Source organism: Hyla sarda, chromosome 7 (assembly GCF_029499605.1).
Source record: "Hyla sarda isolate aHylSar1 chromosome 7, aHylSar1.hap1, whole genome shotgun sequence".
NCBI lineage: Eukaryota > Metazoa > Chordata > Amphibia > Anura > Hylidae > Hyla > Hyla sarda.
In genome coordinates this window covers 127,296,003-127,320,372 of record NC_079195.1, presented here as the reverse complement: position 1 = coordinate 127,320,372, position 24,370 = coordinate 127,296,003, and the positions used below count along the sequence as shown (strand labels likewise).

Here is a 24,370-nt window from a genome sequence, read left to right as displayed (position 1 = left end):
GGCGCATGCGGCCCAGCCTCACCCAGCTGCTACCTCCAGTGGCCCCCAGACAATTTGAGTTTGAGACCCCTGCTCCATCACCTCCCTGGTGCCAGTGGCAGATCCAGGGGGAGGGCAATGGGGCAATTGCCCCCTGAGATTGTTGCCCCTCCTGTACTATAGCATGGTGGAGAGGGAGCTTTCAGCTGTCCCGCTCCACCATTCCATCACATTTCTCACACGCTGCTGCATTCTTGCAGTGTGAGCCGCAGGGACGCCATGCACAGCAGGCCGGCGTGATGACATCACATCATCGCGCCGGCGCCCGGTGATCACGTCCCCGCAGCTCTCACACTGCAAGAACGGAGCAGCGTGTGAGAAATGTGACAGCTGGAGAGAGGTGCTCGGGTGCCATATGGTACAGGGGAATTATTAAAACTTGGGCGGAGGGGGGGGGCGGTGTGCATGCACTGAAAAGGGCAAATTATAAGTGAGGGGCACATAACGGGGGGCATTATATATGGGGGGCATTATATGTGAGGGGCACAGGACAGGGGGTATTATAAATGAGGGGCACAGGACAGGGGGGCATTATATGTGAGGGGCACAGGACAGGGGGTATTATATATGAGGGGCACAGGCAGGGGCGGACTGACACCACCCAGGGCCCCGGAACAAGCAAGACTCCACCCCTGGCCCCACCTCTGCCCTGCCCCTATTCCCGCCCAGTATGCATATGAATATTTGCCATAGAAAGGAATAGGGGGTGCCCATAGCAACCAGTCAAATTGCTTCTCTCATTTTTCGGAGGCCTTTTCAAAAATGAAAGAAATTATCTGATTGGTTGCTATGGGCAACTCAGCAACTTTTCTTCTGGACAGGTTTTGATGAATCTCCCCCCAAGTGTCTTAAAATACTGAACTCCTCCTTTTTGTGCCAACTTGGGATCTCTGTCTGTGATACCCAGTCCAACTTGGCTCCAGCCTCCACTCACCTTTAAAGGGGTACTCCGGTGGAAAACTTTTTTTTAAATCAACTGGTGCCAGAAAGTTAAACAGATTTGTAAATTACTTCTATTAAAAATTCTTAATCCTTCCAGTACCTATTAGCTGCTGTATAGTACAGAGGAAATTCTCTTCTATTTGGGATTTCTTTTCTGTCACAACCACAGTGCTCTCTGCTGACACCTCTGTCCATTTTGGGAAATGTCCAGAGCAGCATATGTTTGCTCTGGGAATTTTCTTCTGTTCTGGACAGTTCCTAAAATGGACAGAGGTGTCAGTAGAGAGCACTGTGGTCGTGACAGAAAAGAAATCCCAAATAGAAAATAAATTGTTCTGTAGTATACAGCTGCTAATAAGTACTGAAAGGATTATAACATTTTAATAGAAATAATTTGAATATCTGGAAAAAAGGTGCAAGTGCAGCTCACAATTAATGTGTAAACCCTACCTGAGGTCAACAGGGCATGCAACTATACCACAGCTGCAAAAAATAACGAAATATGTATAGAAAAATATTGCCCGGACCTTCCAAGGTAGTGTGATTTGATTAAATAGACAATAGATAACTGGGTCGTGCTCCAATAATAATTCAATAGTTATTTATTAAAAATGTATAGTGCATTACTCCTCACAGGGCCCTTGTGAGAAAAAACACATATAATAAATGTACAAGATTAAACGATCTTAAAATGTTAAAAAGTATCACTGGCATATAAGATGGCTCTATGTAGACAAATTCATATAGCGTCTTTACGGTATTGTGAAGATACAATATAAATGTCCTTTTGTATGGCAATTATAAATCAAAGTGGGTACTCTGTTACCGGTCCTGGATGATGTGGCTCTGTCAGCTCCCGTGCCTGGATATCACAGTCAGCGGTCTTAGATGGTGCTGTGGCTTTGACCCTCAAGATCCAGGTGTTATGCGGTGGTGGTCGTCCCAGGCTGGTGGCACTGGCAGGCGCCGATGATGGAGTCGCCGGGAGACCGTGCGCTAGCAGGCGCTGATGGTAGATTTGTCAGGAGACCAAGCGCTGGCAGGCGCTGATGGTATCGATCTCCTCACCGCTGGACTTGGAAGCCGGAGACTACACGCTGGGTAGATGGAGCTTGCCTCGTGTAGATGGCGTGTGACGTCAGCTTGAGCCGGAGCTGGCCATGTTAAATCAGGACCGGACACTAGTCTAGATCGACTAATGCGTAGGAGATCCACAATGTGATGAATTTGCTCCGTGAGCAGTAGCTTAAGTTCATAAAGAGCATAAATGCCAGTGAACAAGATTAATAAACAGGACTAGACGCGTTTCAGGGTTCTCAGATACGACCCTTTCCTCAGTAGTCATCATGACTACTGAGGAAAGGGTCGTATCTGAGAACCCTGAAACGCGTCTAGTCCTGTTTATTAATCTTGTTCACTGGCATTTATGCTCTTTATGAACTTAAGCTACTGCTCACGGAGCAAATTCATCACATTGTGGATCTCCTACGCATTAGTCGATCTAGACTAGTGTCCGGTCCTGATTTTACCTGGCCAGCTCCGGCTCAAGCTGACGTCACACGCCATCTACACGAGGCAAGCTCCATCTACCCAGCGTGTAGTCTCCGGCTTCCAAGTCCAGCGGTGAGGAGATTGATACCATCAGCGCCTGCCAGCGCTTGGTCTCCTGACAAATCTACCATCAGCGCCTGCTAGCGCACGGTCTCCCGGCGATTCCATCATCGGCGCCTGCCAGTGCCACCAGCCTGGGACGACCACCACCGCATAACACCTGGATCTTGAGAGTCAAAGCCACAGCACCATCTAAGACCGCTGACTGTGATATCCAGGCACGGGAGCTGACAGAGCCACATCATCCAGGACCGGTAACAGAGTACCCACTTTGATTTATAATTGCCATACAAAAGGACATTTATATTGTATCTTCACAATACCGTAAAGACGCTATATGAATTTGTCTACATAGAGCCATCTTATATGCCAGTGATACTTTTTAACATTTTAAGATCGTTTAATCTTGTACATTTATTATATGTGTTTTTTCTCACAAGGGCCCTGTGAGGAGTAATGCACTATACATTTTTAATAAATAACTATTGAATTATTATTGGAGCACGACCCAGTTATCTATTGTCTATTTAATCAAATCACACTACCTTGGAAGGTCCGGGCAATATTTTTCTATACATAATTTGAATATCTGTTTAACTTTCTGGTACCAGTTGATTTAAAAAAAAAAGGTTTTCACAGGAGTACCTGCCTTTCGCCGCTCACTACATGATGGCAGTCAGATATATAACTCATCTCTGACTGTGCCATCATATAGTGAGCGGTGAAAGGCAGGTAGAAAATAGCAACTAGTCCATTTATAAGCCACACACTTTACCTTTTTTGCCCCTGCTTGGGTGAGGCTGAGGCCTCTTAGATTTATTACAGATTTAGATTTACACAGCAGTACAGAGGATTTCTGGAGGGAACTGTAGTGAGGCAGACTGTCTGAAATACTCTGTGCTGCTGGGACGCCTACTCCATCTTCTATCTGCCTTTTACCGCCCCCTACATGATGGCACAGTCAGAGATATAAGTTATATTTCACATATAACTAAGTCAGACTGTTCCATCATGTAGGGAGCGGTGAAAGGCAGGTAGAAAATACATACAATTATACAATTCATAAGCCACCCACCTGACCAGGCTAGCCTGTTTATGTGTCCATGCAGATGCCGACTGAGAAAGCTGGCAGAGAGATCAGGGCACTTCTTCGGCAGGGCTCTGTACACTGAGGACAAGCGGGGCTCTGTACACCGAGGACAGGCGGGGATCTGTACACCGAGGACAGGCGGGGATTTGTACATCGAGGACAGGCGGGGATCTGTACACCGAGGACAGGCGGGGATTTGTACACCGAGGACAGGCGGGGATCTGTACACCGAGGACAGGCGGGGATCTGTACACCGAGGACAGGCGGGGATCTGTACACCGAGGACAGGCGGGGATCTGTACACCGAGGACAGGCGGGGATCTGTACACCGAGGACAGACGGGGCTCTGTACACCAAGGACAAGCGGGGCTCTGTACACACAGGCAGGGATCTGTACACCGAGGACAAGCGGGGCTCTGTACACAGTGTAAAGAGTTCCGCTTATCCTCAGTGTACAGAGACCCGCTTGTCCTCAGTGTACAGAGCCCCGCTTGTCCTCGGAGGACAAGCAGGCCCTATACACTGAGGACAAGTGGGGTCCTGTACACTGAGGACAGGCGGGGCTCTGTACACTGAGGACACACGGGGCCCTGTACACTGAGGACAAGCGGGGCCCTGTACACTGAGGACAAGCAGGGCTCTGTACACTGAGGACAAGCGGTGCCCTGTACACTGAGGACAAGCGGTGCCCTGTACACTGAGGACAAGCGGTGCCCTGTACACTGAGGACAGGCGGGGCTCTGTACACTGAGCCCCGCTTGTCCTCGGAGGACAAGCAGGCCCTATACACTGAGGACAAGTGGGGTCCTGTACACTGAGAACAGGCGGGCCCTGTACACTGAGGACAAGCAGGGCTCTGTACACTGAGGACAAGAGGTGCCCTGTACACTGAGGACAAGCGGTGCCCTGTACACGGAGGACAAGTGGTGCCCTGTACACTGAGGACAGGCGGGGCTCTGTACACTGAGCCCCGCTTGTCCTCGGAGGACAAGCAGGCCCTATACACTGAGGACAAGTGGGGTCCTGTACACTGAGAACAGGCGGGCCCTGTACACTGAGGACAAGAGGTGCCCTGTACACTGAGGACAAGCGGTACCCTGTACACTGAGGACAAGCGGGGCCCTGTACACTGAGGACAAGCGGGACTCTGTACACTGAGGACAAGGGGGGCTCTGTACACTGAGGACAAGCAGGGCTCTGTACACTGAGGACAAGCGAGGCTCTGTACACTGAGGACAAGCGGGGCCCTGTACACTGAGGACAAGCGGGGCCCTGTACACTGAGGACAAGCGGGACTCTGTACACTGAGGACAAGCGGGGCTCTGTACATTGAGGACAAGCAGGGCTCTGTACACTGAGGACAAGCAGGGCTCTGTGCACTTAGGACAGGCAGGGCTCTGTGCACTGAGGACAGGCGGGGCTCTGTACACAGTGTACAGAGTTCCGCTTATCCTCAGATACGGAGCCCCGCTTGTCCTCAGTGTACAGAGCCCTGCTTGTCCTCAGTGTACAGGGCCCCGCTTGTCCTCGGAGGACAAGCAGGCCACTGAGAAGACACGGGGCCCTGTACACTGAGGACACACGGGGCCCTGTACACTGAGGACAAGCGGGGTTCCGTACCTGAGGACAAGTGGGCTCTGTACGAGCAGGGCGGCGGACGCACAGTGAGCTCCGACGTGGACGCGGTGACGTGACCTCCGACGTGGACACGGTGACGTGACCTCCGACATGGCCACGGTGACGTGGCCTCACGCGCCGCTGCGCCACGCTGGAGTTCAAGGCGCATCTCCCAGGCAGCCACTGCGGTTCTCTTACAGGGCTGCGGTGGCTGTTTGGGAGATGCCAAACAGCAGCCAGCAGCACCGTTCTCCGGGTCCGGGTGTGTGCCCGGCCCTGGGCACAGGACATGGGGCATTATATGTGAGTGTCACAGAACAGGGGGTACAAGCGAGGCTCTGTACACTGAGGACAAGTGGGGCCCTGTATACTGAGGACACACAGGGCCCTGTACACTGAGGACAAGCGGGGCCCTGTACACTGAGGACAAGCAGGGCTCTGTACACTGAGGGCAAGAGGTGCCCTGTACACTGAGGACAAGCGGTTCCCTGTACACTGAGGACAAGCGGTGCCCTGTACACTGAGGACAAGTGGTGCCCTGTACACTGAGGACAAGCGGTACCCTGTACACTGAGGACAAGCGGGGCCCTGTACACCGAGGACAAGCAGGGCTCTGTACACTGAGGACAAGCAGGGCTCTGTGCACTTAGGACAGGCAGGGCTCTGTGCACTGAGGACAGGCGGGGCTCTGTACACAGTGTACAGAGTTCCGCTTATCCTCAGATACGGAGCCCCACTTGTCCTCAGTGTACAGAGCCCTGCTTGTCCTCAGTGTACAGGGCCCCGCTTGTCCTCGGAGGACAAGCAGGCCTCTGAGGACACACGGGGCCCTGTACACTGAGGACACACGGGGCCCTGTACACTGAGGACAAGCGGGGTTCCGTACCTGAGGACAAGTGGGCTCTGTACGAGCAGGGCGGCGGACGCACAGTGAGCTCCGACGTGGGCGCGGTGACGTGACCTTCGACGTGGCCACGGTGATGTGACCTCCAACGTGGCCACGGTGACGTGACCTCACGCGCCGCGGCGCCACGCCGGAGTTCAAAGCGCATCTCCCAGGCAGCCACTGCGGTTCTCTTACAGGGCTGCCGTGGCTGTTTGGGAGATGAGAAACAGCAGCCAGCAGCACCGTTCTCCGGGTCCGGGTGTGTGCCCGGCCCTGGGCACAGGACATGGGGCATTATATGTGAATGTCACAGAACAGGGGGTACAAGCGAGGCTCTGTACACTGAGGACAAGCGGGGCCCTGTACACTGAGGACACACGGGGCCCTGTACACTGAGGACAAGCGGGGCCCTGTACACTGAGGACAAGCAGGGCTCTGTACACTGAGGACAAGAGGTGCCCTGTACACTGAGGACAAGCGGGGCGCTGTACACTGAGGACAAGCAGGGCTCTGTACACTGAGGACAAGAGGTGCCCAGTACACTGAGGACAAGTGGTGCCCTGTACACTGAGGACAAGCGGTGCCCTGTACACTGAGGACAAGCGGTGCCCTGTACACTGAGGACAAGCGGTGCCCTGTACACCGAGGACAAGCGGGGCCCTGTACACTGAGGACAAGCGGGGCCCTGTACACCGAGGACAAGCAGGGCTCTGTACACTGAGGACAAGCAGGGCTCTGTGCACTTAGGACAGGCAGGGCTCTGTGCACTGAGGACAGGCGGGGCTCTGTACACAGTGTACAGAGTTCCGCTTATCCTCAGATACGGAGCCCCGCTTGTCCTCAGTGTACAGAGCCCTGCTTGTCCTCAGTGTACAGGGCCCCGCTTGTCCTCGGAGGACAAGCAGGCCACTGAGGACACACGGGGCCCTGTACACTGAGGACACACGGGGCCCTGTACACTGAGGACAAGCGGGGTTCCGTACCTGAGGACAAGTGGGCTCTGTACGAGCAGGGCGGTGGACGCACAGTGAGCTCCGACGTGGGCGCGGTGACGTGACCTCACGCGCCGCGGCGCCACGCCGGAGTTCAAAGCGCATCTCCCAGGCAGCCACTGCGGTTCTCTTACAGGGCTGCCGTGGCTGTTTGGGAGATGCCAAACAGCAGCCAACAGCACCGTTCTCCGGGTCCGGGTGTGTGCCCTGCCCTGGCACAGGACATGGGGCATTTTATGTGAGTGTCACAGAACAGGGGGTATTATATATGAGGGGTACATGACGGGGGCATTATATGTGAGGGGCACAGAACATGGGGCATTATATGTGATGGGCACAGGACAGGGGGGCATTATTTGTGAAGGGCACATGTCAGGGGGCATTTTATGTGAGGGGCACATGACAGGGGCCCTCCTGTCATGTGCCCATATAATGCACCTATAATTCCCCCCTGACATTTGCCCCTTACTTATAATGCCCCCCTGTCCTGTGCCCCTCACATATAATGCCCCCTAAGGGGGCAGGACATGGGGCATTATATGTGAGGGGAACATATATATATACTTTGATAAAGAAAAGGCCCATCACAATCTTCAGCACTAGGCCCATGATGCTCTTAATCCAGCCCTGCATTTAAGAATTTGATAAATGGTGGTTTATTTTATAGTATTAGTTATGTTATTTGATTCTCCTTTTACAATTTTTTAGTCCCACTAGGAAACTTGACCCTGTGATCCTTTAATTGTTTTAATAATACTTAAAGTTTTACTGTCATTGAAATTAACTTTTGACATGTCGCACAGACATATGAAAAGTTAAGATCAGTTGGGGTTTCAGTCCTGAGATTCTCTCCAATGATTAGTAATAGCGGAGTGAAGTACATTGCATCAATCTTAAAGGGGTACTCCGGAGGAAAACTTTTTTTTTTTTTTTTTATCAACTGGTGCCAGAAAGTTAAACAGATTTGTAAATTACTTCTATTAAAAATTCGTAATCCTTCCAGCACTAGTTAGCGGCTGTATACCACAGAGTAAGTTCTTTTCTTTTGGGATTTATTTTCTGTCACGACCATAGTGCTCTCTACTAATTGCAATGCAAAATGGTCGCTGGGACCTCCTGCGATCTCTGGGCCGGCACCCCGGTGTTCTGAACATTTATATTCAGAATGCTGGCTTCGGGCGGCCGTGGTGGTGAAGTCACACCTTGCCCCTCCATTTATGTCATGAGGGTATGTTCACACGTACGCAGATTTGATGCGCAGGATTAGATGCACAGGATTTTCTGCTGCAGATTTCAATTTAAACTAAATGACGGAGCACAACTTCTAATCTGCAGTTACAAATCCTGCACATCAAATCTGCGCATGATCCTGTACGTGTGAATGTACCCTATATATTCAGAATGCTGGGGTGCCAACCCAGAGATTGCGGGTGCCCCAGCAGCCAGACCCCCCCCCCACAATCAGACATTTTATCCCTTCTGCTTAATATTATGTCTAGGGGCGGGGTACCCCTTTAAATCTAGTTGTAGTTGTAATGCTAGCCATACATAGCCTGGTTCTGGGGTCTGCTATTTAGGGAGCAGCTATATCTATTGAAAAAAATATTTTCTACCAAGCTGAGAAGGTTTTATTGTTCTTTATTGTTGGTTAGACGTTTGCCTATCTATTGCTGTTCTACTGACAAATTGGGAAAGATGGGGCTTTCCAGCTCTTTCTTTGGTCAGTTTTTGCTTTGCTGCGATATGGTCTCTTATAAATGACTCATTTAATATAATAATAATCAGTGGCAATGATCTTTGCTACATCATATGTTATTACATTATTTGTAGGGTCTGATTCGAGCGGTAAAGGAGCTGGATTATGAAGTGTGCCTGGGAAGATATACGCTGATAGTAACAGCCACAGACAGGTGTCCCATTTTGATACGTCGCCTGACATCCACCACTACGGTATGTAGAAGTGTGTCTCATTGACCTCATTGTTTTCTTCTCAACACAGGCAATCTGAACATTCTGTGCTGATTCTGGGACTACTTGTAGTGTAAATACTATTATATCGTATGTTTCTGATTGAATCTGATAAGGGATATTGTAGGCCACAGTGAGTTGGCGGGATCTAAAGGACCTAACCGGAGAAGTATTTTCCCACACTGATTGAGAATCGCCCTCAGCTTCACATTCATTTGTTTGTGATAATTAAGTCTTCACAATCGTAAATAAACACAGTTGTACTGGTTGTTGTACTGAGAACAATACAAATTCTTGGCTTACTAAACTGCATACAGAGCTTGTAAGCTTATAAGTCTTCACCCCTTTCACTTTTTTCACATTTTGTTATGTGAAGGCCTTGTCCTAAAATAAAATAAAATAAAAATTCAAGGAGAAACGACAATAAGTATTCAGACCCTTTGTTATGATACTTTGAAATTCATATCTGGGTGTCTTTTATTTCTCTTGATCATCTCTTGAGATGTCTCTACACCTTGATTGGAGTCACCTGGGGTAAATTTGGTTGACAGGATAGGATTGGACAGGATTGGGAAAGACACAGCCCTGTCGACATAAGGTCTTACAGCTGATAAAACACATCAGAGCAAAAAACAGGTATGAGGTGGAAAAGAACTGCCTGTAGAGCTCATAGACCGGATTGTGTGGAGCTACAAATTTAGAGAAGGGGACAAAACATTTCAGCTATACCGAAAGTACGCAAGAGCAGCGTGGCCTCAATATTCTTAAATAGAATATGTTTGGAACAACCAGGATTCTTCCTAGAACCGGCCTCTGTGGAGATGTTTTTCAGTGGCTGAGGTAGAGAGACTGGTTAGGCTTGAGGGAAAGCCGAATGTAACAAATTACAGAGATTTTCTTAATGAAATCATTAAAATTAAAAGAAATTTTATGGTGATTTACTGCATCTTATTGATTTTAGAGTTAACAAAAATTGCCACTATAAAAACTAAAGCAGCAAACTTACAGCCATGACTGTAGAATTTAAAGTCTGAACAACAGTGTACAATAGTAAATCTGCTTTATTAAAAACCTTATATAACTCCGCTCTGGTATTACTGGGAATGCAAGGTTTTTATTAAAGCTGATTTACTATGTCAACCTGTGGTCCAGGCTTCGAACTCTAAGATTTTTTGGGCATTTGTGCCAAATGCCCAAGTTCTTCTTTTTTTTTTTTTTACAATCCTCTGAGACTTTTGGCACTTATAAGGGCCAGTTTTCTATATTATAAAGAGAATTGGACTAACATGATTTCTTTATATACTTTGTACTAGTATAGCTGTTGTTTTTATCTGAAACATTCTAGGAAGCATAACCTAAAACAAACACAATTACATAGATGTAAACACTTTTTGTTACTAATATATGTTATCCCAGCATTTCATTTGTGGCCTAAATAATTGTTTCCACAGGTCTTAGTCAATGTAAATGACATAAATGACAATTGGCCCCAATTTCCAAGGCCATATGAAGGGCCTTTCGTCATAACAGAGGGACAGCCAGGTCCAAGAGTTTCAACTTTCAAAGCTGAAGACAAAGATGCAGGTCTTAATGGTCAAGTAGAGTACAGCATTGTTGGGGGTGATATTCTTGGTAAGTGGTATCAATGTCATACAGTAGAGTATTTGATAGGGAAATACAACTTAAAATCTGACCGATTATAGCGCTGCTTAAACTATCCTTGTGCAATAGAGGAAAAGTGCTCAGGTGTTATTCTCTTTCTCTGACTATCCAAAAAGTATTGCCAGGTTCACATTGCCATTTGAATTCGTCCCATTCAAGGTCCATTTGGCTCTTATTTTTCTTGGACAGAAAGACCCTTAAAAGTGTTGGAGCTCAAAAGACTCAATTCACTTAATTGAGGTCCGTCTGGGATTTGGTAATTTACCAGAGTTTAGCGAAGATGTATGCATAATTTTTTTCTCTGCTAAACTCCCGTAATTTTGATGAAACTGCCCACAGAGTTCCAAATAGTGGAGCTCAATGGCAATGCGAAGAGGCTTCGGCCAAACATCTTTGCCCTTTGAGCCCTGCACAGCCACTTATTACGGTGCAAAAAAAACAAACATTTTCTCCATAGGTCTATATTTTGCTTACTCTACAGTGTGCTGTGTGAGATCTATGTTCTCCACATACTTGTACACAGTCTATGTGATTCACCCTGTAGACTGCCTTGTATCTGCTCCCCTCTCTTTCTCCATCCTCCAGCCTGTGTGAGCTGGAGAGCTGTGCTTCTACTCTTTCAGCTACTCTTTCATTCTTCCTTCCTTCCCAACTGCTATCTCTAACACTGAAAGAGCAGAAAGTTTGTCTGATGGATTTATCTTATCGTCCCCTGAGTAGCAGGTAATGCAGTAAATCTTTAGTGATAACCATTTAGAAATTTTTTAAATTTGCATTCAGGAAACAAAGCAACAATAGAAAATCTGTGCAGAGGCGTTCATTGCCTTATCTGCTCCCAGAACACTGATACATTATATGAAACTTTTCACAGTATTCATAGATAGAATGTGTGTAGAAGTATTAACGCAATATAACAATTATACCAGTTACCTTTCCTTTATTATTGGCTCCCAATGTAAGTTTTGTGTTGTTCTACAGGGACATATTTGACAAAGTAATATCTCAATTTAATAGCAGTAGTTCACGGCTATGGCTTCTTTCACAGTGCCCTTGTTCCCTGTCCGAAAATGGCCTTTATTGGGAAGGGGGCACAATGGGCAACAACGGGTCCCGATGGATCCCATTTACTATAATAGGGTTCGTCAGGTGCCATTGTCTATAGTGGGAGATAACAGGAGAAAAAGACGGCACATGCACTCATTTTTCTCCCACTATTCTCCACTCATTTTTTTAGCGGCCGCTGCACTGCTGGGTCACAGCGGCAGTGTAAAAGGGGCTTATGTATGATAGGTTGTTGTATAAGGAAAACATAATAGATAAATTTAAATGCATATTTTTTCATGCTGCACTGTTATTATGTAAGCCTAGTCTACCACAATATTTAGACTATATTTATCAATGCTTTCTTAAAGGGAAACTGACAGCATGTTGGGGCATCCTTACCTCCTAATAGACACTAATAAGTCCCATTACCATAAGCAATATAGTACTTTTGATATGGCAATTGTAACACTCACGTTTCAGAAGACAGGAACTCCGGTGGATGTGGATCCGCTGGACCTGTGTGGCAGATGACTCGGACCATACGAGGGAGCGGAGTCTAAGGTGCCGCTGGTTTTCACCAGAGCCTGACACAAAGCGGGATCGACTTGCTGCGGCAGGCGGCACCCAGGTCGCTACCCCTTGCACTGCTCGACCACACAGGTGGCTGAAGAGATGCGAGGCACAGGAGGGATAAGGCAGCTCATAGTCAGGATAGCAGAAGGTCAAGGCAGGCAGCACAGTAGCTTAGTCAGGACATAGCAGGAGGTCAATAGGCAGGGGGCAGAGGAGCAAGGTTAAGTCATAGAGCAAAGGATCAGATACACGGCAAGACAACTCTCAGGAATGCTTTCTCTCAGGCACAAGGCAACAAAGATCCGGCAGGGAAGTAAGGAGGGTGGAGGAATTTATCAATAAGCCACAGGGGAATTACATAAATGAGTGCACTGGCCCTTTAAATCTTAAAGCTCCTGTGCGTGCGCCCTAGGGGATGGGGACACACGTACAGGAGCAGAGAGGAAGAGGCGGGGACAGGAGAAGCACCAGGTGAGTGACGGACTGGGGCTCGCATGCGGGCGCGTCCCGCGATGCGAGTTTCCGCCCTGCTGGCAGCAGCAGGTAACGGGACAATGCGCTCACGGCCAGCATATGCGGCCGGCGCGCATAACGTAACAGAAATCTTGTGCACTGTTTACCTGTAATATAAATTTTACTTATATGCAAATTAGATCGATTGGTGCACTGGGGTATTTTACTTTGCACTGATTGCTTCCCACTCCCCTAACAATGCCTACTCATAAGGATGTCATAACCTGCTGTCAGTTTCCCATTAAGACATCATATGTTTTATAAAATCCTGCTTAACCCCTTCCCACAAAATTAGGTACATGGGATGACTTCCTGCATCACCATGTACACGTACCTGATGAGAATAAACTGTCACAGCGCCGCTGGGTGCTGTGACAGTTTATTGAGCTCGACTGTACTGCACAGCCGAGCCTCCCTGAAGCCGATCAGGGACCTACCTCAGTGGTCCCCAGCCCACGATCGCTGCTATTTGTCTGTCAGTACAGACGGACCAGTAGCAGGAGGGATCTGGTGTGGGTCTCCTCCTTCCCCCTCTCCTCCGTCGCTTCACTGTGTGAAACGATCGGTGGTAAGGGGGGCCCCATCGGAGGAGGCCACTCGTGGGCTGCACTCCAATCCTGGGTTACCCCTGTAGACGCTGCAGTCACTCAGACTGCAGTGTCTATTAGGGTAACAGAGGGAGGGAGCTCCTCTGCCACTGATCGGCGCTTTGCAAAGTGAAAGCAGAGCACCGATGGTTGCCATGGCAACCGAGTCCTTACACTGGTCTCCGTTGTCATGGCAACATGAGCGATCAGTCCCTAGCTAAGGTACTGACAGTCATAGGCATAATTCAATGTAGTACAGATGTGAACTCCATGTGTATAATAGTAAAAAAAAAAAAAAAAAAAGTGGGAAAAAATGTGTGGAAAAATAAAAATAAAAAAATTTGAAAAATAAAAGAAAACATTTTTGAAAAAATATAAAAAAAAACTATTAAATAAATTATATATTTATATGTATAATACACCCCCCAAAATAGTCCCCCCAAATACATCAACATGTCCCGCAAAAAGAGTTCTCACACAATTGCATCAGTGAAAAAGTTACAAAGTTACAGCTCACAGAAGGTGGTGACTTAAAAAACATGATTTATAAAAAAAATATATAGTTTTTATGCCATAAATGAATTAAAATATTTAAAAATTATATAAATGTGTTATCACTGTAATTGTATCAACCTGCAGTGTAACGTTTACATGCCATTTATACCTCATGACGAACGACCTAAAAATTTTTAATAAAAAACAACCTCAGAATAGATTTTTTTATATGTGTCACATGTACCCCAGAATGGTACTAATGAAAGCGTCAACTTCTCTCCCAAAAATATTTTTGCACACCAAGGCCCCTGTAATTTTTTATGATGCCAACAAAATATCCTAAACTAAAAGGATGCCCCAGAATCCACACAGCACACCTTCATGTCTGAGGCATGTGAGAGACACATAGCGCACAAAGGCCACATATGGGATATTTCTAAGTACGTCAGAATTCAGGCAATAAATCTTGAGTTTTATTTCTTTGTCAACACCTACTGTGTTATAGAAAAAAAATGCTTTTATTTCTGTGAAACGCATAAAGAGTTAATAAACTTCTTTAATGTCATTCTTACTACTTAAAGGGGTGCAGTTTATAAAATGGGGCGATTAAGGCGGGTAACTAACATACAAGCCCTTCAATTCAACTTCAGAACTGAACTGGTCCCTGAAAAATCTGATTTTGCAATTTTCTTGAAAATCTGGAAAATTGCTACTAAACTGATAAACCCTCTAACATTCTAAAAAAGTTAAAGAATATTTATGAAATAATGGGAACATAAAGCAGACATATTGTAGATGTGAATTAATCATTAATTTGGTGCGGCATGGCAATTTGTCGTACGAGTGAAAATATGAAATCTAGAAAAATGCTAATTTTTCTTTTTTTTGCAAAATTCTATTTTTTTTTTACAAAAAAACACTAAATATATCAATCAAAATTTACCTCTAATGTAAAGTACAATATGTCACAAAAAAAAAAAACACTCTCAGAATCGCTTTCATAAGTGAAAGCATTTCAAAGTTATTGCCAAATAAGTGGACGAATGTCAGATTTTGAAAATTTGCCTTGGTCCTTAAAGGGGTACTCCACCCCTAGACATCTTATCCCCTGTCCAAAGGATAGGGGATAAGATGTCAGATCGCCAGGGTCCCACTACTGGGGACCCCCGGGATCTCAGCTGCGGCACCCCGCTATCATTACTGCACAGACACAGAGCACACTCGCTCTGTGCATAATGACTAGCGATACAGGGGCCGGAGCATCGTTATGTCATGGCTCCGCCCCCTCGTGACATCATGACCCGCCCCCTTAATTAATTTCTATGGGAGGGGCGTGATGGCCGCCACGCCCCCTCCCATAGACTTGTATTGAGTGTCACGATGCCGGCTGGCAGGTAGTGGATCCTCTGTGCCAGAGAGGGATGACGTGGACCGTGCTAGTGGACCGGTTCTAAGCCACTACTGGTTTTCACCAGAGCCCGCCGCAAAGCGGGATGGTCTTGCTGCGGCGGTAGTGACCAGGTCGTATCCACTAGCAACGGCTCACCTCTCTGGCTGCTGAAGATAGGCGAGGTACAAGGGAGTAGGCAGAAGCAAAGTCGGACGTAGCAGAAGGTCGGGGGCAGGCGGCAAGGTTCGTAGTCAGGGGAGATAGCAAAGTTCTGGTACACAGGGTATAAACACACAAAAACGCTTTCACTAGGCTCTAGGGCAACAAGATCCGGCAAGGAAGTGCAAGGGAGGAGACTAGATATAGCCAGGAAACAGATGGGAACCAATTAAGCTAATTGGGCCAGGCACCAATCATTGGTGCACTGGCCCTTTAAGTCTCAGGGAGCTGGCGCGCGCGCGCCCTAGAGAGCGGAGCCGCGCGCGCCAGCACATGACCGCAGGAGACGGGAACGGGTAAGTGACCTGGGATGCGATTCGCGAGCGGGCGCGTCCCGCTGTGCGGATCGCATCCCCAACGGCCATGACAGGGCAGCGCTCCCGGTCAGCGCTGACCGGGGAGCTGCAGGGAGAAAGGCGCCGTGAGCGCTCCGGGGAGGAGCGGGGACCCGGAGCGCTAGGCGTAACAGTACCCCCCCCCTTAGGTCTCCCCTTCTCTTTATCGGGTAACTGCCTCCCCTGGGATGAGGACACCGGGAAAGGATGGAGGGATTCCTCAACGGCAGGCAGAACCGCAGGAGTAGGAATGGGGAGAGAGGGCAGAGGGCGAGACCTGGCACGGGGCAGTGTGACACCAGGACGAGGGCCATGAGGGGACACAGAAGCTTGCCTGGGAGGGGGGGAGGGGCATTTCCTGTGGCAGGCAGAGTCCTTAATGACCTTAGGGGGACCGGATACAGGAGGAACCACAGAGTTACGGCAAGGGATACTGGGAACCGGTTTTAGACAGTTCTTGGCACAAGAGGACCCCCAACTCTTGATCTCCCCAGTGGACCAATCCAGGGTTGGGGAATGAAGTTGAAGCCAGGGAAGTCCAAGGAGAATTTCCGAGGTGCAATTGGGGAGGACCAAAAGTTCAATCCTCTCGTGATGAGATCCGATGCTCATAAGAAGGGGCTCCGTGCGGAAACGTATGGTACAGTCCAACCTGGCTCCGTTGACCGCGGAGATGCGGAGTGGCTTGACAAGACGGGTCACCGGAATATGGAATTTATTCACAAAGGACTCCCGAATAAAATTTCCAGAAGCTCCAGAGTCCAGACAGGCCACGGCTGAGAGGGGAGAGCTGGCTGAAGTGGAAATCCGAACAGGTACCGTTAGACGTGGAGAAGCCGACTTGGCATCAAGAGACGCCACACCCACGAGAGCTGAGTGTGAGCGTGCGTTTCCCAGACGTGGAGGACGGATTGGGCAATCCACCAGAAAATGTTCAGTACTGGCACAGTACAAACAAAGATTCTCTTCCTTACGGCGATTCCTCTCTTCCAGGGTCAGGCGAGACCGATCCACTTGCATGGCCTCCTCGGCGGGAGGCCTAGGCGCAGATTGCAGTGGAGACTGTGGGAGAGGTGGCCAGAGATCTAAGTCTTTTTCCTGGCGGAGCTCTTGATGCCTCTCAGAAAAACGCATGTCAATGCGAGTGGCTAGATGAATGAGTTCATGCAGGCTAGCAGGAGTCTCTCGTGCGGCCAGAACATCTTTAATGTTGCTGGATAGGCCTTTTTTAAAGGTCGCGCAGAGAGCCTCATTATTCCAGGAAAGTTCAGAAGCAAGAGTACGGAATTGTATGGCGTACTCGCCAACGGAGGAATTACCCTGGACCAGGTTCAGCAGGGCAGTCTCAGCAGAAGAGGCTCGGGCAGGTTCCTCAAAGACACTTCGAATTTCCGAGAAGAAGGAGTGTACAGAGGCAGTGACGGGGTCATCACGGTCCCAGAGCGGTGTGGCCCATGACAGGGCTTTTCCAGACAGAAGGCTGACTACGAAAGCCACCTTAGACCTTTCAGTAGGAAACTGATCCGACATCATCTCCAGATGCAGGGAACATTGGGAAAGAAAGCCACGGCAAAACTTAGAGTCCCCATTAAATTTGTCCGGCAAAGACAGGCGGAGGCTAGGAGTGGCCACTCGCTGCGGAAGAGGTGCAGGAGCTGGCGGAGGAGATGGTTGCTGCTGCTGTAGCTGAGACTGAATCTGCTGTAGCTGCGACTGGAGTTGCTGAGTCATGGTGGTCAAGTACGACAGCTGGTGATCTTGTTGGGCAATCTGTCGGGCTTGCTGGGCGACCAGTGTGGGGAGGTCGGCGACAACAGGCAGAGGAACTTCAGCGGGATCCATGGCCGGATCTACTGTCACGATGCCGGCTGGCAGGTAGTGGATCCTCTGTGCCAGAGAGGGATGACGTGGACCGTGCTAGTGGACCGGTTCTAAGCCACTACTGGTTTTCACCAGAGCCCGCCGCAAAGCGGGATGGTCTTGCTGCGGCGGTAGTGACCAGGTCGTATCCACTAGCAACGGCTCACCTCTCTGGCTGCTGAAGATAGGCGAGGTACAAGGGAGTAGGCAGAAGCAAAGTCGGACGTAGCAGAAGGTCGGGGGCAGGCGGCAAGGTTCGTAGTCAGGGGAGATAGCAAAGTTCTGGTACACAGGGTATAAACACACAAAAACGCTTTCACTAGGCTCTAGGGCAACAAGATCCGGCAAGGAAGTGCAAGGGAGGAGACTAGATATAGCCAGGAAACAGATGGGAACCAATTAAGCTAATTGGGCCAGGCACCAATCATTGGTGCACTGGCCCTTTAAGTCTCAGGGAGCTGGCGCGCGCGCGCCCTAGAGAGCGGAGCCGCGCGCGCCAGCACATGACCGCAGGAGACGGGAACGGGTAAGTGACCTGGGATGCGATTCGCGAGCGGGCGCGTCCCGCTGTGCGGATCGCATCCCCAACGGCCATGACAGGGCAGCGCTCCCGGTCAGCGCTGACCGGGGAGCTGCAGGGAGAAAGGCGCCGTGAGCGCTCCGGGGAGGAGCGGGGACCCGGAGCGCTAGGCGTAACATTGAGGGGGCGGGCCGTGACGTTACGAGGGGGCCAAGCCGTGACGTAACGATGCTCCGGCCCCTGTATTATGCACAGAGTGAGTTTGCTCTGTGCTGTAATGATAGCAGGGTGCCGCAGCGGAGATCCCAGGGGTCCCCAGCAGTGGGACCCTGGCTATCTGACATCCTGTCCCCTTTCCTTTGGATAGGGGATAAGATGCTAGGGGCGGAGTATCCCTTTAAGGTAAAAATAGGCTATTGAGTAAAGGAGTTAAAGGTGTATTCTAGGAATTTTTTTTATTTGACTATGCTGCAGGGGCTGTAAAGTTAGTGTAGTTCATATTATAGTGTCTGTACCTGTGTGTGAGGGTTTTCTCACAATTTTTGTGATTTTCGCCCCAATATTTATTTTTAACAGTATACAAAATTACTCAGTTCTCGGGATTTCTCAGGTTGCAGTGCGACGAGACCTGAAATCACTAGTCAGTTGTGCAAAGGGAGCCAGTCCTGCTTCAATGGGTGGAGCATCAGAGAGATAATTTAGCAACAGCTGTAGGCCCCCTGATTAGAAAACACTGATCTTTTGAGTTTTTTTGTGCTGCAATAGGTGGGGTGGATGATGCGTGGGAGGGAGGAATGTAACTTCACACTTACAAGCATGGAACTATGGGATGTGTAGTTTAAGAGACCAAACCAAACAGGAAATACCCAGATAGCCTGGCAGGTATGTACTAAAATCACCTTATGATGGATAATTCCTTTAAGTTTTTCTACCATTAATGATGCAAGAATCTGGAAATAACATTTGTAAAATGACAATAAGAAGCTTAAAATGGATCATCCTTATTGGGGAAACATTTAAACAAAAAAAGTAACCGAACCAGGCACAACATGCCAAGCAACCACGTAAAGTTGTTTTTGGAATGATAATGCTATTTATTTTTGCTATTGTGGTTGATACATTGTAAAATGCTACTTATGACTACCCATAACATAACCTAATGGCAAATCTATATAAACATAAGTGTAGAGCATAATATCCGGTTATCTTCAGCTGCAATTAGAGGAAGGTGAAGAGTTTTTTTATTTTTTATTATTTGGTTCAATGTTTCAGAATATGCAGTAAGCTAGTAGTGTCTGGCAGCCATAGATATCTGGTGACACTTGTTTACATGTTAGGCTAGATTTAGATTGTGTTTTTGCAGTACATCGGAGGTAAACATTGACAACCTTTTAAAAATTATGCTGGCACATTTACTGGTATCCAGTTTAACGGACAAAGTGCAGCCAACTATTAAAGGGGTTCTCCACAATAAGGTGATTTTAGTACGTACCTGGCAGACAGTAATGGACATGCTTAGGAAGGATCTGCGCTTGTCTTGGTGCTAAATGGCTATGTTGTACGATTACCATAATACTACGGGTAGCTTTTTGTGATCTGGTATTTCTTTGACTACAAATCCCATAATTCCATCTTCCTCCTTCCCACACATCAGCCACCCCACCCATTGAAACATAAATGAGCTGCATCCATTCAAAAGACCTGTGGTTTTCAATCAGGGGGCCTACAGCTGTTGCATTAGCTGCAGATTGATATCTCTCCCACCCAGCGATCCCTCCACCCATTGAAGCAGACAGGCTCCCTGTCATCAGCTGACTAGTGAGTCAGGTCTCCCTGTCATCAGCTGATTAGTGAGTCAGGGGGAAGATTTATCAAAACCGCTTCAGAGAAAAAGTTGCTGAGTTGCCCATGGAAAACAATCAGATCACTTATTTTTGAAAAGGCGTCTGAAAAATGAAAGAAGCAATCCGATTGGTTGCTATGGGCAACTCAGCAACTTTTTCTCTGGACAGGTTTTGATAAATCTCCAGGTATTCTTTAGTCTGTTAACCCCTTAAGGACTAAGGACGTACCGGTACGTCCTTGGTCCTGCTCTCCTGATATAACGCGGGGTTACACAGTAACCCCGCATCATATCACGGCGGGCCCGGCGTCATAGTGAAGCCGGGACCTGCCTCTAATAGCGCGCAGCCCCGATCGCGGCGCCGCAAGCTATTAACCCTTTAGCCGCGCGCTCAGAGCTGAGCCGCGTGGCTAAAAGTGAAAGTTGCCGGCTAGCTCAGTCGGGCTGTTCGGGATAGCCGCGGCTAATCGCGGCATCCCGAACAGCTGACAGGACAGCGGGAGGGCCCCTACTTGCCTCCTCGCTGTCCGATCGCCGAATGACTGCTCAGTGCCTGAGATCCAGGCCTGAGCAGTCATGCGGCAGAATCGTTGATCACTGGTTTCTTATGAGAAACCAGTGATCAATGATGAAGATCAGTGTATGCAGTGTTATAGGTCCCTATGGGACCTATAACACTGCAAAAAAAAAGTTTAAAAAAAAAGTGAATAAAGATCATTTAACCCCTCCCCTATTAAAAGTTTGAATCATCCCCCTTTTCCAATAAAAAAAAAAAACACAGTGTAAATAAAAATAAAAATATATGGTATCACCGCGTGCGGAAATGTCCGAATTATAAAAATATATCATTAATTAAACCGCTCGGTCAATGGCGTCCGCGCAAAAAAATTCCAAAGTCCAAAACAGTGCATTTTTGGTCACTTTTTATATCATTTAAAAATGAATAAAAAGCGATCAATAAGTCCTATCAATGCAAAAATGGTACCGTTAAAAACTTCACGGCAGATCACGGCACAAAAAATTAGCCCTCATACCGCCCCATACACAGAAAAATAAAAAAGTTATAGGGGTCAGAAGATGACAATTTTAAACGTATTAATTTTCCTGCATGCAGTTATGATTTTTTCCAGAAGTCCGACAAAATCAAACCTATATAAGTAGGGTATCATTTTAATCATATGGACCTACAGAATAAAGATAAAGTGTCATTTTTACCGAAAAATTTACTACGTAGAAACGGAAGCCCCCAAAATTTACAAAACTGTGTTTTTTTATTCAATTTTGTCGCACAATGATTTTTTTTCCATTTCACCGTAGATTTTTGGGCAAAATGACTGACGTCCTTACAAAGTAGAATTGGTGGCGCAAAAAATAAGCCATCATATCGATTTTTAGGTGCAAAATTGAAAGAGTTACGATTTTTTAAAGGCAAGGAGCAAAAAACTAAAATGCAAAAACGGAAAAACCCCCGGTCCTTAAGGGGTTCAAGAGTACCTGTCATTTGGAAAAACTTTCCACATGTTCCAGTGACAATTCAAAAGTTTTGAGACACCTAAGTGTTCAGACACCTGCCGATTAGGAGAACATGCTGGTAGAAGCCTGCTCTGCGATGCACTCCTCTCCCTCAGTGTCATGTGATTGTGACACCCTCCATAGACTTACATTGCGAGTGTGTCTCAATCACCTGACAAGGAGCTGGGTGAGATCATGCTGAGCGCAAACTTCTTCAGGCTAGGACATGACAAATGACAGTGGCCAGTTAAATTCAATAGCATACTGAAAAATCTTCATCTGAGCAAGTAAAATATTAGTCTAATTGAATAATATTTGATGTAATCCAAGAACATGTTTTTTTTCCCTGAACAGGGGAGTTTGTAATATCATCAGTTGAGGGAGATTTGAGAGTGAGGAAAGACTATGAATTGGATCGAGAGAACATAGCTTCCTACAACATTACTATTATGGCAAAAGACAGAGGCAAGCCTCCATTCAGTGCTACGGTAAAGTCATGTACAATTGCTTTCATCCGAAATTTTATTTTTTTATTTCTAGTTTTATAATAGTAAATTATTGTACAGTAAGTAGTTGTGGGACAAATTTGTATAAATATACAGTTACTGTAATATATTTTTTTAGCACATTGGACAGATTGGACCTTTGAAAAATATTGCTTACAAATAGATTGTATAATGTTACTATTAAAATATTATGAAAGTAGACATTTCTGTATTCAGCTCCTTAATGATCGATGATGAATATATATGTCATGAGCAGGTGCCAGTTCCCGCATCATGACGGATATAGCCTTATCAGACAGACTATGCAACGCTACTGACACCACTGTCCATGGGCTTAATTTATTTTATATATAACTTTCTGCCACCAGTTGATTTTATTAAAGGGTCATTCCAGTCCCTAAAAATGTATTCCCTACTGGCAGAATAGAGTATATGTGCCTGATTGTGGAGAGGTCAGACCTCTGGGACCCCCTGTGATCTCAAAAACAAGGACGTGACTCTCCCTGATGAATGGAGCATGGGGGGGCACATGCTATATTCATGTTACGTTATGCGCTCTGGTTGTGCACACGCGCATGGGCCCATTACCTGCTGCTGCCGGCGGGGCTGGGACTCGCATCGCGGGACGCACCCGCATACGAGCCCCAGTCCGTCACTCACCTGGTACTTCTCCTGCCCCAGCCTCTGCCTCATTGCTCTGGTGCGCGTGTCCCCATCACCTAGGATGCGCACACGCCGGAGCTTTAAGATTTAAAGGGCAAGTGTGCTCATTAGTGTGATTCACCTGTGGCTCATTTATATATTCCTCCACCTTCCTCACTCCCCTACCGGATCTTTGTTGCCTTGAGCCTGATAGAAAGCATTCCTGTTTCTGCCTTGCCGTGTATCTGATCCTTCGCTTTGTGACCCGACCTTACCTCTCTGCCGCCTGCCTATTGACCTCCTGCTACGTCCTGACTACGCAACCATGCTGTCTGCCCTGACCTTCTGCTATCCAGACAGTGAGCTGCCTTGTCCCTCCTGTGCCTCGCATCTCCTCAGCCGCCTGTGTGGTCGAGCCATGCCAGGGATAGTGACCTGGGTGCCAAGGCCATCCCGGTTTGTGGCGGGCTCTGGTGAAAACCAGTGGCACCTTAGACTCTGCTCCCTGGTATGGTCCAAGTCATCTGCCACACAGGTCAAGCGGATCCACATCCACCAGAGTTCCTGTCTTCTGAAACGTGAGTGTTACAGTAAGATCCGGCCATGGATCCCGCTGAGGTACCCCTGCCTGAAGTCGTGGATTTTCAGCAGTTGGCCCAACAGGCGCAGCAACTTTCTCAACTTTCAGCTATGATGCAACAGCTTTTGGCCTTGCAACAGCAGCAGGTACCGCAACCTGGCCCACTCCCACCACCAGCTCCTGCAGTGTCTTCTGGCTCCCAGCTACGTCTGCCTTTACCTTCCAAGTATGATGGGGATTCCAAGTCATGCAGAGGCTTCGTTACCCAGTGCTCCATGCACTTGGAGCTCATGTCTGAAGTGTTTCCGACAGAACGTGCGAAGGTGGCCTTTGTCATTAGCCTACTGTCTGGCAAAGCCCTGGCCTGGGCTACACCCCTTTGGGACCAAAGTGATCCAGTAGCTTCCAACTTAACGGCTTTTCTGGCAGAATTTTGCTGTGTCTTTGAGGAACCTGCACGTGCTTCTTCTGCTGAGTCGGCTTTGCTGAACCTATGTCAAGGGAATTCTTCCGTTGCTTACTACGCGGTTCAATTCCACATTCTAGCCTCAGAACTGGCATGGAATGATGAGGCCTTGTGTGCCACATTCAAAAAACGACTAGCTAGCAGGATTAAAGATGCCCTTGCTGCACGTGATCCTCCTTCTTCTCTGACTGAACTTATCCACCTGGCCACACGTATATATGTGCGTTTTGCTGAGAAGCAGGAATAATTGCGCTTAGACATTGTACCTGCCCGAACACGGAGATATTCTCGCCTGACACCCGTGTTTCAATGTTCACCTCTACAGTTTCCTGCGCCTCATGCCGAGAAGGCTATGCAAGTGGGTCGTTCCTGTCTTACGCAACAGAAGAAGTCACGATGACACAGTGAGAATTTGTGCTTGTATTGTGCTAGCCTCAAAGACTGTTCTGTTTGTCCACAGTATCCGGGAAAACGCTTG

General features: G+C 47.8%; 1 protein-coding gene across 3 annotated transcripts in view; it reads left to right on the top strand.

Moving 5' to 3' along the window:
• CDH23 (cadherin related 23) overlaps positions 1–24,370 on the top strand; it is a 1,135,250-nt gene that overhangs the window by 994,255 nt on the left and 116,625 nt on the right. For all 3 annotated transcript variants that reach the window (XM_056530710.1, XM_056530713.1, XM_056530711.1), the window contains 3 exons: positions 9,008–9,127; positions 10,597–10,777; positions 22,053–22,186. In XM_056530710.1, coding sequence (XP_056386685.1) covers positions 9,008–9,127; positions 10,597–10,777; positions 22,053–22,186 — 435 coding nt within the window. The remainder of the gene's footprint in view (positions 1–9,007; positions 9,128–10,596; positions 10,778–22,052; positions 22,187–24,370) is intronic.